Below are 17302 nucleotides of genomic sequence, written 5' to 3' on the forward strand. Positions count from 1 at the left end.
AGCAATGCTATCTGAGGGGGAAAAATATTTTAAAATCATTTTTGTTTTTTCATTGGTATATAATTCTCATACTGGAAATTGTTGCTTCAGAGTTAGCAGATTAGTGCTAGACACTTTTACTATATTATCCCTTTTTGCAACATCCTTGGAAATGAATACATTTAAATATTTTCTTCAAAAATTGATTTTGACAGATAGATTGAACACCTTTAAGTAAGCATATTTTTTTTTAAATGCATATATTTTAAATGCTTGATAAGTTTGAAAAATAAATGACAAGTATATGCTGTCTAAAGAATAAACAAGGTAGACAAGAGAATTTTCAGTTCTGGGTGCTTGAAGTCAGTGTTTATGAGAATAAAGTCTTTAGGTAGCTTGAAAATTAAAGTCTAACTAATAAACACCATCAATTATTTTTAATAACATAACAACTTTAAGGTTCTTGTATGTAATTTTATTTTGTACTTACTATTTTTAATAATTGGTGAGAAATCAATATTTATGTTTACTTGAATGTTTTATTAACCAAATATGTTATTATTTGAAGTGTCAGAGGATATATTTGCCTCATATCATTAAAGGAGGAAAAACATGGAAATTTTATTATGGGCCTAGAATTTATCAGAGTGATAATTAACAAGATATTTTATTAATTTCCTATTTACAATTTAATTTTTAACAAATATTAACTTAAGATGGAAAATGAACATAAAAGCCAGGCATTATTCTGAAATGCAAATAAATAGCTTAATGAAATTCACCATTGGCTCTTTATTTCCACATTAACAAGAAGAGGGCTACATTTTAGCTTAACAGATAGTACACTGACTCAGACACTGCAATATTTGTTCCTTTGGGCATTTGTCCGTCATATAAGGAAGTATCTAATGAATATGGAATTGCTATGTATTTGTAGGCAAAGACTGTTCTAGAAATACATTGCATAACATCACCCTTAAAATTACTTTGAGCACTTTGTGAATTCCAAACTAGTTTTTTAATCAAAAGATGTATCCTATAAAAAAGTAAATTATTATTCTAAAATGTATCTAGTCATCTGAAAATAAAACTTTCAATGTAGGTTATGACATAAATCCAAATAAAACAATGACTTGCAAACTTAGGTTAAAGTTAGAATGTAATACTTTAATATAGAGATATTATTAATGGAATTGCAGTGTTTTTTAGCAAAATGAGCCAGTTAATGGTAGGAAAGGGTAGTTACTCTCAAAAAGTCAGTATGTTTCTTTATATGATCTTTGAGTATAGGATACTACTCTTCCACTTAGTTTAAACCCATATAGTAAAAAATATGCCTTTTAGTCCTTTATTATATACATCTCTGTTTAATTCACTAAAACCAAGTTTTAGTTCATATTTATTTGAGGGAAGAATTTGCTAACAACATTTTTGGTAAAGTTTTATGTGTATTTGTATGTAAAGTATGGAGAGTTTAGAAAATGGTTTTGTCTTCAGGTTAGACTTACACATTAAAAGAGGATATATGTAGGGGCGAAATGATAGAATGTGTCTCATTTGTTTAAGAGACTCATGCAAGCTAGAATAGTGTTTAGGTCTGTGAGTGCAGCTAGTGACTGAGCAGGACTGTTTGTGGTAGGAGGACTGAGGAGCGCTGGTAATGTTCTGCCTGCTTTGGCTTGGTGCTGGTTACAAAAGTGTTCAGCTTGAGAACAGTCATTTTCTATACACTTACAATATGTGCACTTTTCTGTATGTACATTACAATTCCATGAAGATTTAAAAAATAGAATAAAATATGTAAAACAAGTACAGTAAATATTGATATTTTTTGAAATCATATGACATCACAGCTTTATTCACGATAGCCAAGATATAGAAACAACTTAAGAATCCACAGACAGATGAGTGGATAAAAATGTTATGGTACATATATATTAGAATATTATAGAATGATATGCAGGAAAAGGCCAGCAAACAACAAACGAACTCTGAAGGAGTTGGTTAGCAAGCTTCCCCAGAATCACAGATGTCCCCTTGAAAACAAGGGAAACATTTCTGCCAGAACTGAAAACAGATCCTTATGGATCTGGGAAGCTTGCCCCCAGGAGAGTTACAGCCTTAAGGAAAATGTTAAGCATACAGCTCTCAGAACAAAGCCACTTGTTTTTGAGCATTTTATGGTTTCTACTGATCACTATCTCTCACACCTGTTTTTCTGTAGCTCACAGTAAAAATTGCTGGATGGTGAGGAGGGTTGTTGCAGCTCCTCCAGAGCCTCCACCCTCTGCATCTCCACCTAAATTCTACGTTCTCTGAGTTTCTTCGTGTCCTGCAAGCAAAATAATGATAGAATATTATTCAGTCTTTGAAAACGAAAAAGGAGATTCTGACTTTTGCAACATCAACTGAGTTTCAGTCTTACTGTTTGCTGAGGAAATTTTCCCACCAAGGGGAGAGGAAACTGAAGTATTTATTTACCAACAAATGTTTGAAGGTTGCTTTTGTGGATGTTAACTCCCCCACATCTCTGACCTCCTTCGGAAGACTTAATGTGTTTCTGCAGCTGGAAAAAGCCCTCAGGCTGAGGTGTTTGAGGTAGGAAGCCATTCATTCATTTGATGAATTCTTCATTAAAGCTGCAAGTGACCTCCAGAGTGGACCAAGAAAATTAAGGTCAGAGCCTGATACAAATGTAACACTTTCCTGAATAGGGATTTAACAAATGTTTGAAATGAATTAATATTACCACCCGCCTAATAACTTTCCATTCACATACTGTAGTTTTGATTTTTTTCCCTTAATATGAAGCTGGTAATAAATGAAATAGGAATACACTTTATATTGGGTACAGGGATTCTGTATGCCCTTATGGTTCTGAGTATTTTCTCCAAAATTTTGAAACAAGAATTTTCCTACTTTTAAATTTTACAATATGTGTTGAATTCATCTCAGTTTCATTTCTGTTGCTCTACAGTGAAATTTGTTTTATAAAATATTTTATTTGTAATTCCATCATTATCTTTACAGTTCTCTTATAAGCAATAAGGACAGTTTAATAGCATTCAAAATTACCAAAAGAATACATGCCAAGGAAATCTTTATGACTTTCAGCTAACATACCAGTCATTTTGGGTTGCCTACAAAATAGAAGTAGAGACAATAACTTAAATAAGTTTAGAAAATTAAATACGATAATCCCTATTTAAATGACATGCAGCTAATAAGCCACTAATGAAAAGTTAAGAATGCAATGCTCATAATGCACTAACACAACGTTAAGAAATACATGACTTACTATGATTCCATAGATTGAATAGGCTAACAGGATTGCCCTTCAAAAAATATGCAGGTCCAGGTGACTATCAGGTGAGCTCTTTTGAACTTTTGTGTAATAATTGCTATAATATTCTGGAACTCACAAAGATTACAAGTTTCCAAGTTAACCTAATGATTATGGCACAAAAAATAAAATTCAGACTAGTTTTTTGTTGTTTGTGTGTGTGTTTTTTCTTTTTTCAAAATATTACAGATGTCCCTTTTTCTCGTGGGCCTTCTTGATCTCCATAACCACATGAACCAATTCTTAAAATAAATCTTTCCGTGTATATCCATATGTATCTTAGTGGTTCTGTTTCTCTGGAGAACCCTAATTATTAAATAAAACTAGGTTTAAAATGATCATAAAACAATTATAATTTATGCCCTAAAGGCATTAGGCTAAATTCATTAGCCATACAGATTTTGTGAATTAGGAAGGAGAATAACTAAGAAAAACAACATCAATAACCAGAAACAACACAAACAAACATTTTATTAAACGAGGAATTGAATATTCACTTGAAACCAATGCGCAAAGTCATTCTGAACAGTGAAATAGTAAAAGCTTGCTAATTAAAATCTGAAACGTGTTATCACTAACACGTTTCAGTTTTATAATGGAAGTTCCAGCCAATGAAATCTCACAAAAAGGGAGAAGCGGAGACTAGTAATACTGGAAGGAAGCAGTCGAAATTATCTTTATTAGCAGATTATATGATTGCTCACTCACTGGTAAACTCAAGACAATCAAAGAGAACAAAAGACCTACTATGCAACTTCTTCTGCTTATGAAATTAGTAAACAAAAATTAAACAACTTTCCTACATACCAACAATATCCAATTTAAAAATATAATTTTTAACAAGTTTTTATTTATAACAATAAGGTATAATTTTGCAAAAATGTACAACATATACACAAACATAACTGAAATAAATGTGAAAACTAAATACATTCAAAAATAATCCATGTTCCTTGGTGTATGTAAATTGTTTTAACTCTGAAGTCATAGCCATACCCAGTGTATCTGCTGACTATCGCCTCTGTTCTCTCTTCAGATATTCATTTTCATTCTCTTCCCCTCTCTCCCCCTCTCTCTTTCTCTCTCTCTCTCCCTGACTTTCTCTCCATACTGTGTGTATATATATACCTGAGTTTTCTAGGGGCTTCCACTTGCACTGACAATTAAATACTGGCCTACAGGGTTCTCTTCATGAGTTGGTCCCTAACTACTTCTCATAAAGCCTTCTTCCTGTTCCTTTAATGCATTACCCTTAAAGAACCCTTGTTTTCCCCTTTGTCTGTACATCTCTCCTCACCTCTTTACATGGTGGGGCCTTTTATCCTTCAGGTCTATCTCAAAATCACTTTGCTGATGCTATTATCCAATCTAATCAGCAAGCCTTAAATATTCTATCACATCACGTTTTTAAGGTACTTTATTGCAATCTGAAATTATTTTTATTGTTTGTTTGCTTATGTGTGTATTGTTAGTTATTCTGTCTCCTCCCATTAGAATGTAAACTTTTGAAATAAAGTAAATGTCCCCAAAAGGGAGCTTGGATAAATGCTTGCATTGCATTAACACACTGAGGTGCTATTCAATCACTTAAAAATGTTGCTGAAGATGATCTCTTAATACCATGGAAAGATGGCACACTGTACTGAATGGAAAAAACGGGGGACACAAAGCAGGCAAAGAAGTATTTCATTCAAAATATGTCTCTAACAGTTAGCCCTAGGCCTAACCAAGAGATTTATTGTCTCAGGGCAAGAGAGTTAGTGTACATGCTTTCTTCAGGCTTTTAGGTAGAGAAAGAATTTGCTCATTTTTTAATTTTATTTTTAGCAATACTTCTGCATGTTAAAAGCCATGCATTTGCACTAAGATGCTTGACTCATTAAAGAGTTATGGAATAAATTTACTATGGTCAGACCATAATTTTGAAAATAAAATAATGTGAAAGAGAATGGAATGGAATAGAACACATCAAAAACTTTAGGTGTGTAAAGATAATTGATTTATGAAAACAGGTGTTTTGAATATGTGTTTATGTGTGTGTATGTATACTGAGTCATGATGTAAAATATATTATCATAGGTTGTGGTTTTAAAAATGTAAATATATTATCATAGATTGTGGTTTAAAAAATAAAGTTTGAAAACTGTTGCTCTACTTGAAGGAGTAGACAGGAAAAAGAGGCAAATTTCCTTCTGGTCATACAAAAGTTGGAAAAAAAAAAGGCAAGAGAAAAAGCGAGCGGTTTCTTTTTTCCAGGCTCACGCTAAATAGAGGCCTGTTCATCAGACAGAGGCAGGAGAACAGAGGACAGCAAACTTCTTTGTTTCCTCTCTTGGACATCCCAGGCTTCCCACCTCTGCATGAGGATTAGCTGCATCATAGTGAACTTGGAAACAGGAGTCCTTCAAGTCTAGTTTTCCTGATTCTGTCTGGTTTCCTGAGAAAGGGCACAGTCACCTATGTTTTAACAAACAATATTCCATTTAACTTTCACAATATTGTCCTGAGTAAGGAGTATAATTCACAGATGTGGAAAGTCATGCAGTACTGAGGTTTTTTGATTTGTCTAAGACAGGGAAGTGTGACTCCATAATGATTTAGAAAAAAACTTCCTAAAGGCCAGGATCTTGGATAGGGGTTTCAGAGGTCTCAGCCAAATGGTCTTTGTGTAGCCTTTTACCCAAGGGGCAAGCGTAAGCTCCTCCATTTGTTTCCAAGGGCTTCTGTAACAAAGTACCACAAGCTGGGTGGCTTTTAACAAGAGAAATATATTCTCTTACACTTATGGAAGCTAGAAATTCAAAGTGAAGTTGTGAGCAGGGCCATGCTCTCTCTGAAGGCATTGGGAGAGAACCGGCTCCTCACCTTTCTCTTGGCCCTTGGTACTGACAGCAATACCTGGTGTTCCTTAACTTATAAAGGCATCTCTCTGGTCTCTGTCTCTGTTGGCACATGGTGCTTTCTCTTGTTTCATCTGTTTTTTCACCTTCCCCTTTTTTTCTAAGGACATCAGTCACATTGAATTAAGGGCCCACCTTACTCCAAACATGACCTCTTCTTAACTAATAACATCTGCTATTTCCAAATAAGGTCAAGTTCTGAGACTCTGAGGACTTGAATTGGGAAGTGGTTGGGGGGATGCTACCCAACTCAGTACAGCTCCCTGATCTTCTCTCCTCTTCCCTCACCTGTCTTGTAATAATTCTGCTTGTTAACCCACATCAGACGACTCAGCTACAATATGTTTTTGTGGCTGCTCTTACTTTCTCTGCCAGTTTGATGGCACACTGAGATACTTCCCTCTTCATAATTTCCTGCCTACAAGATTTTTTTCTCCCTCTTTAAAGGTGCTTCTCATTTATTCCCTCTGGAATATCCCCCTACACAATCTCCCCATCCCCACCAAAGCAGGCATTCCGTTGGATCTGCTCCGGAGCTTTCAACTTCCATAAAATGTTTTGCTGTACTGGGCCATCCCCCAAAGGTAGAACCTGATCTTGCTCCCTGACTAATATTTGAAATATGATCCTATATTCAGTGTTCCTGATTCCCTGTAATTCTTGCTGCTCTGGGGTTCTATACTTATGGAAGTGGAACATCTCTTTAGGAAAAAAAGGAGTGTCAGGTATTTGAGAGAATAAAGGTTTTGGGGGGGAATTCCCAGAACCAGGCTTTAAATGATCAAGTTTTAGCTTGGAGGATTCAAAGCACAGCAGTCTTTCTATAAACCAGAGAGAGGGAGACTGCAAAATTGAAATGAGGTTCATTTTTTCTTTAGAAGGAAGGTGAACATCTTCTGGCCTGGTAGGAGGCTTGTGGTAGGGGAGAGAGGTAGAACCTACAGAGAGAGCAGAGAAGGAAAGAGACGGAAGATGCATGTTCTGAAGGGGACTCCCCTGTCCTATCTGGGCTGCATGGGGAATAGCAACCTTGCTAAACTTTAAGAATTCTGTGGTATAGAAAGATTGTTTTTTGAATCTTGCCTTAACTCTTGGATGAAAATGCTCACTGAGTGCAGATTAGGGATTCTATAAAAGAGTAGAAATATCAACACATGGTATATTCAGATAAAAATAGAATGAAAAATAGTGCCATTTGGTTTTCCACTGTGAGTCGTGTGAGGAGATTCAGACTTTCCTGGTGGCCCCAGAGGAGAATGGAAAAGTATTTCAATGGCTAAAAGTCTGGGAGAGGCCTGAGGTTCAAATGAGGTGGGATCTGAATCCTTATGACTTACAGCCAATGGGTGAAGATGCGCGTAGTGGGCGCAGCAGGGTATGTGGCGGACACCAAAAAGCCAAGGGGAGGACAGCGAAGCTGGATGGAAGAGGACACCTCTCTCCCTATCATCAGGACAAAACCTGAGCCAACCACAAACGGGGTGAGGGCGCAAAGAAGAGCATGTGAGGGAAGCCCTGAAAAACTGGGTAACTGCATAGGGACTAAGTTTAAACCAAAAAGAGACTGCTTCCTTGAGTTTTCCCAAACACTAGCTAAGATGAGTAGCTTGTTAACAGGTTGAGTTTAATTATAGAGAATGTTAAAAGTTCCATTTATATTATATTGAATATTTTGCTTATATTATTATATTATTATATTATATTAATTATATTATAATTAGTATTTTAATGACTAATTTTGAACCCACCACTTGATTACGGCCAAAATTTCCGTTCTTTTATTTTCTATTCCATGCACATCTGTTAATTTCTCCAAATGTAGAACCTTGAGGAAGATTTTTGTTCAACTTTCTTCTAGTCCTTTGTATGTTATCTGTGGCTTAGTCAAATCACTTCTTTGTCAGAAACAGAGGGTTTCTTTATATTTCCAACACAAGATTTCTAATCCGACTTTGAGGTTGATCTTTAATCTGGCTATCGGTGACCTAGAAATGTAAGCACCCCTTCATACTCATGTGTTTTTAAAAGACGGTAAATCAGCGTAGTGAGCAGCAGAAACTTCTGTGTGCCAATAGCTAAGCTGTGGCCTTCTCCAAGGATACATCCTGGGATGTAGCACTTTCAAAAATAATCTTGAGGCAGAACTGTACTTTTAAATTTTCATATTTTGAGAAGGCATTAAGTACTTCTGAGCACCGAAATGCTAAACCATTGCAGATAAACTGAAGACGTCAGAATTCAATGTGAATGGACAGAAATGGGACAGATGAACTTTGAATGGAAGCAAGTGCAGTAAAGCATACAGAGAAAAATGCTTCATCATACTTATAAAACTGAAGGTTCTGAGCTGTCAGCTAACCTCAAAATGAAAATCATTTAAGCTATTAGCCCCATAAATGAATGCTCTCCAACAAACAAGAAAAACACTGAATAAAGATAATATATTATTTGAGCACTCTGTGCCAGGTGCTGAGCTATGTATCTTATATGTATTACTTTATATAAAACTGTCAGTAACCTCTTGCTCTTTTCATTTTATTGGATAAGGGAAATGTCAAGGTCACACACTGACGTCAGCAATTCAAGCCCAAGGCAGTCTGCTGTCAAAGCTCAGACCTGTTCCTACTGCGTCACACTGTCCTGCACTGAACAGCTCCTATTCTGGAACAAATCAGCGTTGGACTTGTTCCTGTAATAGTGTCAGAATTATAAGAAGAGTTCAAGGGAGACATGCCAGAAACAGAATAAATCCAGGGCAGGGCAACTAAAATTACGAAGGTTATGGTATAGGAGAGTAGGCTTTCAGAATTTTTTATGAGTACTACATACAAGTTGTATAGAAAACACGAGTGGTTCCTGAAGTCCTGGAAGTCTAGAACTACAGGCTAGCATGCCTGTCTTGAAAGGAGAACCTATGAGAGGAAATGCTCTTTACCAACTGAGGAAAAACTCAGAAATTTGCTATTTTTAAGCTGAAGATAGAGTATGAAGAATAACAAGGCCTTTGCCTCAGTTTTCTGCCTCTGTCTCTACTTTTCTCCATTTGTTAGATACTCCTCACTGGCAGCCACAGTATATCTGAGACCTTAGCCCCATCATCTGGTAACAAATTACCTTGGCTTCCTCTCAAAATGTATCCATATCTGCAGCCTCTCCTGAGACCCTCCGTATTTATTTGGACCCTGGATTTGCTACCTCCAGGGATTATTCTTCGGGTATTTTGTTGCTTCCTCAAGTCATATGTGTCTTCTTGATGTCCCTCAGTCCATGCAGTGGGGATTGGATGTGCTTCCTTATTTCTAATATTTGCAGTTGCCTTTCCCATTGCTCTGTTTGTTCTCCCTAAAGCCCTGTTGAGGGATAACCTTGTTTCCTAAAACAAAACCCTTGTCTCATACTTAAAGCGAGTGTCTGGGTTCTGCTGCTTCCTAACAATTGCCACCCCCTATCCCAGCATCCTGGAAACAATCAGCACCTGGAATTCTTTAATGCTATGCTCTGTTTCTCTGATGGGAAATCATGTCTCTCTAGCCTCTGAAACATCCAATTCTATGTGATGCTGCTTAGCTTTCTAGACTTGCATGCTGGAAAATCTTACTAAGTAGGAGGAAATAAAACTAGGTGGACAGGCATTTGGCTAGAGAAAATTTACCAGCACAGGAGATTGTGTACCTAACATAAATGGTTCCATTTTAGAGTTTAATCAAATTTTATTGTAATCTGGGTAAGTTTTAAAGAGATCTAGTCCATCAGACAGAGGTTAAGGGAGTAATGGTTTGGAGCTTCAGGTGCATGTCTGGGCCATAGGATAATGGAGCTTGCCTTAACAGATTTTGGAAACATCAGAAGTAAATTTACCTTCAGGATAAAAGAGGTAGCCAGGGGTTCAGATATGCAGCCAACTAAGGGATGACTTAGGGTGAGTTATAGTCCCAGTAAGCTGTGATGTGAGCCAGGAATCTAGGATCAAGAATAGAGCAAGCAGAGGAAGTATTGTGGCAACCGGTCAGGGTGTACAATTCCTGAGAGATTTCCTGTATACCACTGATGATTTTTACATTCTTGTTTGGTTTTATAAACTGGAAGGGGAGTACTGTGTGTGGGAGTCAGCGTGATTTAAAGGGCCAGCAGGGGGAACAGGTAGTAGCCATAAATAATATATAAGATCTGGTATTTGCTTTGTGGGAAGAGGCTAAATGGGAAAGAAAGGATGCATCTGTCACCTTCATTTTGAAATTGACTACTCAGTTGTATCTTCAGAGTTACTAGTTTTTCTCATTTCTGTCTTACCACTGTGGACGAATGTTGTGCCAAGCTGTGACTCACTCCGTGACATTGTCTCTTTCATGCTACTAGGTTGGAACACCATGCTCATACTGAAGGATGGAGACAGAAATTTAAAATGAAACTAAGGTTTCATTAAGGTAATTAGGGCTGTCAGAGGAGATCCCCTAACTTGTCAAGATCCTGTAAAGTGTCCATTGCTGTCCCCATCAGAGACAGAAGAATACTCTTGAGTGGGGCCTGGCAATAATGGAATGAGGGGTTCCTTTGGGTTCTATGCAATATCCACGTTCACTATGCAAAATCCAAGAAGCTGGTGATCCTTGAAGTTATTTACACTGCTCCTGTGGGAAATGCTTCTAACTGGGCCACACAGGCTGTCCTGGGTCTGATTTTAAAACATTTGGACCTGCTTTCTAGAGCTCCTCCCCTTCTCTCTACTAAACCATCCCTCTGCCTCTCCTTAAGCTTTAGCTCAGGCTCACCACCTGGAGGCCTTCAATAGCTAGTGCTAAGCTGTGGCTATATATATCATGCCTGTTTGCTCAGGATAGCCTAAAAAATGTTGAATTTCAAGGCAAACAAAACAAAAACTTTGGTTGACTAAGCTGGCCAATTGTTTCTGTAAGCAATCTATCCAGCATTTTTATAGGAAGAGAAAAAAAACATATTAAATGCAGTGCAAATTTTATTCTTACTGATATATAACCCAATCAACAGTTGCATGAAAACTTTGCCATCCTGTGCCTAGGACTTTATATAACACTTAGAGTGTCAATAGATGTAGTGGTGCATGTGTCGACCAATATACCCTGTCCACTAGATTATGTGTTTCCTAAAAGAAAGGAGTCTTCCTATATGTCTTTAAATGTTCAATATCTAGGATAAGGTCTGGTCCAGGGTAAATACACCTGACTGTTTCCTTGAATGAAATAAATTGTAAAATTATTGGGTTGTCTAAGTTCTCTACAAATTCCAAATAGCTCACTTAGGAACTGCTGAGTGCTTCATGGCTGTATGGTCTTTTCCTAGGCAGAGATGTGCATTACAGGGAAAAGAAAGAAAGGTCCTGTGTTCTTAATGCTTATGTCTTAATGTTGAAAGTTAACAAATGTAATCACCACTCTGGACACTCACTTAAACTGGGTTCCTCTGTCAAAGTAGTACACTGATTTTTTAAAAATAATAAAATACTTCAATTTAGAGTCCTGAAATCACTGAGAGAGAGAAAAATGGATTCCATAAGTAAGAATCAAAAAAGGACAGTACACATATGGAAGTGAAGTACTATTTCAGAACACGAGCAGCTAAAATCTGGACATAAGCGCCGGGTGGACAAGATACATTCTGCGCTGTGAGCTGAGAGAGGAGTTTACTGCCGCTGGAAGCTGCTGTGCTGCAGTGTTCAGGGATGTGTGCTTTTAAAAGACAGGTTTCCAGAAACAGGACAATCCCTCCAGCACCACCAAAGGTGGCCAGTGAGTGAGCTTCACTCATTCCCCATCAGAAATACCACACTTTGAGTTTTGCTCCTAAAGTGACACTTAAGTCTACCTACCTGAAAGTGGCATTTCATAAAGAAGGGTCTCAACACTATGTGAGGCGCCCTTTGGGACCATCAACACACTTGGTTCCTCTTATCTTGTAAACCCAGAGGGTAAGCACTAGATCACATCCTATAAACAATAATAGACTTAAGTGAGAAAAAGGACCTTAGAGGGAACAGTGGGGACTATTCATTTTCTGGTGCTTGGAGTCTCCTCCCCCCAGCAGCAGTAGTAGGGGGAGAGGGACCTGCAGTGATCTATGTGTCTGTCATGGAAGCAGATAAATGATTATGCTCCCGATTTTCCATAGCAACTACTTTAGTAACACATGTATAAATAAATGTTTTTAGCTATTTTAATCTCCTCCCTACCCAACGCTGTTTGAATTAGTAAAAAATACAGTATATTCAACAAAGTGCATTTCGTGCAGGAAGCACTAAGTATTGTGGTTACAGGAACAAATCACAAGCCACTACTGTATTTCCAGTTTTTCCCTATTAGTTTTTGGTGAAGTATTTCTACATTAGTTCCTTTTTAAATTAAAGATGCTTTACATCTTCCAATCGCTTTGTAACTGAATTTCTTTAGCTCCTCCGCCCCAGTGAGGCTGTTTCTCCAAAAGAGAAAAGATTTTCAAAGCAGTTAACTTTAGTAGGAGACAGTGCATACTGAACTAAGCTCAGAACTCCTAGTGTTTCTGCCCTGGAGCCTTCAACGCTGGGATGGCCATATTTTCATTTAAAAATGACAGAAATGGGGAAGGCACGGAGCCGCTCTCCGGCGCTCTGGCCTGATCTGCCCTCTAGTCGAGCGGAGCGGATCCTGGAAGACCCCGGGCGGCGGGAAGCGACGGCGCGTCTGCAATGACCCAGGTCCAGGGTGGTCGCCGGCCCTTCCTCGGGGAAACGCAAACGGCGGCAGCGGGGACACCGCCGGCGCCAGCCGCCGCGGAGCCCGAGGGGCGTCGCGGGAGGGCCTGGCGAGGCCGGGAGGCCGGCCGCCCGGGCCGCGGAGCCTCCGGCGCGGCCCCCGCTGCGAGCGCCCGGCGGCGGGGAAGGCCGAGGGCAGGAGCCGCGCGGCGCGCGGACGGCGGGAGCCGCGCACTCGGCTTTGACGTCGCCCGGCTGCGGCTGGCGGCCCGCGCTCTCGGCACGTAGCGCACAACGTGACCACACACAGCCTCCCCTCCGGCGGCCCGCGGCCCGCAGCCCGCCCGCCGCTCCCGGCCTCGCCTCCTCCCCCCCTTCGCTCCGCCTCGGCCGCGCTCAGCCCCGCGCACCGGCAGGGATTCCAGGCGGCGCGGAGCCGGGGCGCTCCGCCGCGCGGCCCGGGCACCTCCGCCGCAGCTGGGGCCCGAGGGGGGCCGCGCAGCCCGGCGTCCCCGTCCCGCGGCCGCTCCCGCGCTCACCTCTGGACGCCCGCACAGCGGTAGCCTAGGCGGGGTCCCCCTTCCTGCTGCTCCCTGCTCTAAACTCCCGCGGGCCCCGACCGCCCCCACCCCTCCACCTGGCGGGGGCGGCGCGGAGCGGAGAGGACGCGCGGCGCCGGAGAGCAGCGGACGCGGGCGTGCGAATCCGGTCTCTGCTTCTCTCTCCCTCTCGCAAGTGGCGGTGCCTGGACTCTGCTTTCGGCTCCCGGGGTCGGAGCGCCGGCCGGAGGCCCCTTTCGCTGGCGGGGCGCTACAGGCTGTTCTGGAGCACGGCGGCGGCGGCCGAGGCTGGCGCCGAGAGAGCGCCGGGCGCACGCTCCGCTCCCTGTCGGTCCCTCTCCTCCTCCTCCGCCTCCCCCTCCCCCCTCCCCGTGCTCCCCCCCCAGGCCCCCGAGCCCCGCTGCTCTTCCTCCTCTCCTCCTCCTCCTCTCGCGGCGCGGCGATGCGAGCCTGTGTGGTGTGACAGGATTGGCGTCGCAATGGCAACTGATGGAATGGGGGACGGCAAGACGGCAGGGCTGGGGGCTCCGGACTGCGGGCGGGCGGGCCGCTGCCGCCGCTTGATGCTCCTCCGGGGACCTTCGCGAGTTACTTTGTAAAGACGAACCCCGGCGAGGAAACCTCCGCTCCGCGCCGAGGCAGAGGCCACTTCCTGTTCCTCAGCCGCCCGCGCCGGGCTCGCCCCGCTCGGCGCCCGGCCCCTCGCCGCGCCCGCCGCCTGCCCGGCGCGCCGCCGCCGCCGCGGAGCCCGAGCCCGCTCCTCGGAGGAGCACTCCGCCTGCCGCTCGCCTCCCTTCCCGCCCCCCGCGCCCCCAGCGCCTGCGATTTTCCCAGGCGCCCGGTGAGAGTGAGGCGTGCGCGTGAGTGTGTCAGGGCATTGTGTTGTGGGAGTGTGTGTCGGTGTGTCTGTGCGTGCGTGCATGAGTGTGGGGCGCGCGGGGCTGCCGCGCTCCGCTCACGGCCGCCGCCGGGGAAGGACGGACGGACGGCGCTTCCTCGGGCGAGCGGCTCCCGGGCACCTCGGCGCGGCCCGGGCGCGAGCGGAGCGCTCTCGCCTGGCCGCCGGCCTCCGGAAGGTCCCGCTGCTTCCCCCCGGGGCTGGATATGTTCATGTTCACGTGAAGATGGATTTAGTGTACGGTCTCGTGTGGCTGCTGACAGTCCTTCTGGAGGGGATCTCCGGCCAAGGAGTGTACGGTGAGTGAAACCGCGACGTTATCGTGACCTTGTGATGCTTGGGCTAGATACGCCGGCGAGCGAAAACGCACGACTCGCCGCGCCGCGCCGCGCCCCTCCCGGGCGCATTTGATTTACAGTTCCTCGCGCTGTCGGGAGCTCTGGGGAGGCGGCGAGCGCGCTGCGGATTGGGCTGCGAGCCGCGGCCGCGGCGCCTGGGCTGCCGCTCCGCTCCGCGCCGGGCCGGGCTGGGCCGGGCCGGGCCGGCGGCACCGCGCTCCCGCGAGCGCGCGGCTTTGCTCCTGGTTTAGCCCTGCCGGGAACCCGAGCTCTAGCGGTCTTTGATTTAATAATAATTTGGTTACTCGCGTGCCGCTGTGTAGGTGCCGCGGTTTTCCCCAAAGGGGAGCTTCGAATGTGACCCCAGTGAGCTCCCCGTCGCTGTCCGCCCCCTCCTCCCCACCTGTGTGTGTGCGTGTGTGTGTGCGTGTGTGTGTGTGTGTGCATGCTCACAGGACTTGATTTTCTGGCTTAGGAAGTGGGGTGACAGCTGAGTTGCATTCTGCACCAGCCGTTGCCTTGAGCGCGGACTTGGGGAGGGGGAGATAGCGGCAAGATTGTCGGTGTCAGACGCAATTAAGGAACCCGTTTGTGTGAATGGATGAGAAACGCATGAATGAGCGGACGGCCGAGTCCGCGCGGCGCGGCTCGGGACGGGGCTCCGCTCGCGGCAACTGCACCAGCCTCAGTTCTCTGAAAAGCCCAGGTCTGGGCTGATCAGCGCCGGGAGAAGGGCGAGCTTGTTAATTGGGGGATTTTTAAGTCCTCAAGAGCAAGTCCAGGTTCCTTTGCCTGTCAGCAGTTGGCACCCTTGGCTTCAGGGACAGAAAGATACACTCGCACACAGCCCCAGGCTCTGGCTGAACCGAGGCTTCTCCTGGGACAAGCAGGCAGTGCCAGCAAGGAAAAATAACTTTTGTGATCTCTAGGAGGTGTGGTGGGGAGGTTGGGAGAGCAGCCCCTGAGGGGACAGCCGGCCAGACATCGCCCACAGCTCCCCTAGGGCCAATACCCCGAGAATGCGCGCTGGAGATCCAGCCCGCGGCCCCCGCCGTCTCGCTTCCAGGTCTGGATCCTACCACTGCAGTGCTAGGTCCGTGGCTGCCCCCGGGCAAAGGGCATGCGTGCTCGTGGAAATGTGGGACCTTTTCCTGCCCACTCTAGACCTGACTTCGACTGCGGAGTGGGCGTGGGTAACAGGGAACCCTGCGTCTTCGAACTCTCTGAGAAGCCAGGGAGTGTGCTGTGGATGGCAGTTTGGGAAAGGATGGGGAGATCCGACCTTTACTATTTTCACTGTGTTCTGCCAGTGGCTGAGCAGTGCTGGGAGGTGGCTGGGAGCAACACCTCCTCCCCCACTTTACAAACTCTGGCTTTGCCTGCCCTCCACCTGCCACTCCCCTTTTGTGTCTTCCTAATTACCTCCTTGGCTCCCGCAGAGAAACCTGCGCTTTCTCCCACCTCTAAGCATCTTCATTTCTCCCCTCCATTCCCTCTTTTCCAAGTGGAAGAGAGCTTGCTTGGTGGTGATGATGGTGGTGGTGTGTGTGTATGTATGAGAGAGATGCTGAGACTCCAGGCACGTTTTACCTCTTGGCTCGTGGTAGGAGGTGGGGCCTCAAGGAGAGCAGGAATTCATTTAGTGCTCCTTTGCCTTCTGCCACACTGTGGTGTCCAGAACAGCTAGGAGTGGCCAGGCTTATGGGGATGGAGGAATGCTGGAGTTGGAGCCTTCTCGAGGAGCTGTGCCTTAGTGTTGTAGAGTTTTAATTCATTTTATCACATGTCCAAGTCTTTATTTCTCTCCCATTGGTTCAGATCATCCCAGCAAAAGGAGTTTTTTATTTTTAATCCTGTGTATATACATGCGTGTAAGAAATAACGAGAGGTGAGAAATACTGGGAGTGGAGTGGGGCAGGGTGGCTGGAACTGTCTGGGTTAGAAAGAAGGCATAGTTTCATTTCCCGTCACTTTCTGTAATTCAGATTATTTGTCCTGGCAAGGCTCATGTTGGGTAGTGGAAAAGGGTAAGATATAGGAATGGAGACAAGTAGAAAACAATTGCATTCGATTAATCCTGTGCCCCTGTTGTTTAACAATAAGGAAGGAGGTAGTTCTGAGCTGATTATTGTGATGGAAGTGGTGGTATTTTTTATTTTTTTGTTTTATTTTAATAATGCTGTGGTTATTAGTAACTTAGCTAAGAATAGAATCAGTTTTGTGTGAAAAGTAATCAGCATCTCTGGTAGTTATAAATGTCACAGCTATTAGGTGGGTGAAAAATATATATTACTTTTCAAGTATGTTTTACATATCACAGAAGTTAAGCTCTCATAGTGGAAACCCCTAAACTTCAGCATCAGTCTCACCTGGGAATTTATTAGAAATGCAAATTCTCAATGTCCCAGACTTTCTAAATCAGAAATGCAGAGGGTGTGACCCAGCAATCTGTGTTTGTTACCTCAGGTCACGATTCTGATGCATGCTAAAGTCTGGGAAGTACTAGTATATACTTCAAATTCATTGCTTTGACTTTGTAAATCATGACCTTTCTTAGCCTAAAGTAGTTTTATTTTTATTTGTG

The 17302-nt window shown here is 43.8% G+C and overlaps 1 protein-coding gene and 1 long non-coding RNA gene across 2 annotated transcripts in view; one reads left to right on the forward strand and one right to left on the reverse strand.

The window, feature by feature from the left end:
- Window positions 1-1511: 1511 nt before the first annotated feature.
- LOC107529554 (uncharacterized) lies at window positions 1512-12452 on the reverse strand. The gene is made up of 3 exons (XR_001602463.2): window positions 12065-12452; window positions 2461-2685; window positions 1512-2311 (listed from the first exon to the last, which is right to left on the reverse strand). It is a non-coding gene; the product is annotated as an uncharacterized LOC107529554 (long non-coding RNA).
- A 1786-nt stretch (window positions 12453-14238) lies between these two features.
- Window positions 14239-17302, forward strand: part of MDGA2 (MAM domain containing glycosylphosphatidylinositol anchor 2) — an 826450-nt gene continuing 823386 nt past the window's right edge. The window contains exon 1 of the mRNA XM_087824881.1: window positions 14239-14679. Within this exon, the coding sequence (XP_087681007.1) occupies window positions 14403-14679 (277 nt within the window). The 5' untranslated portion in view covers window positions 14239-14402. The remainder of the gene's footprint in view (window positions 14680-17302) is intronic.

Source organism: Miniopterus natalensis, chromosome 1 (assembly GCF_054644295.1).
Source record: "Miniopterus natalensis isolate mMinNat1 chromosome 1, mMinNat1.hap1, whole genome shotgun sequence".
NCBI classification, from domain to species: Eukaryota; Metazoa; Chordata; class Mammalia; order Chiroptera; family Miniopteridae; genus Miniopterus; species Miniopterus natalensis.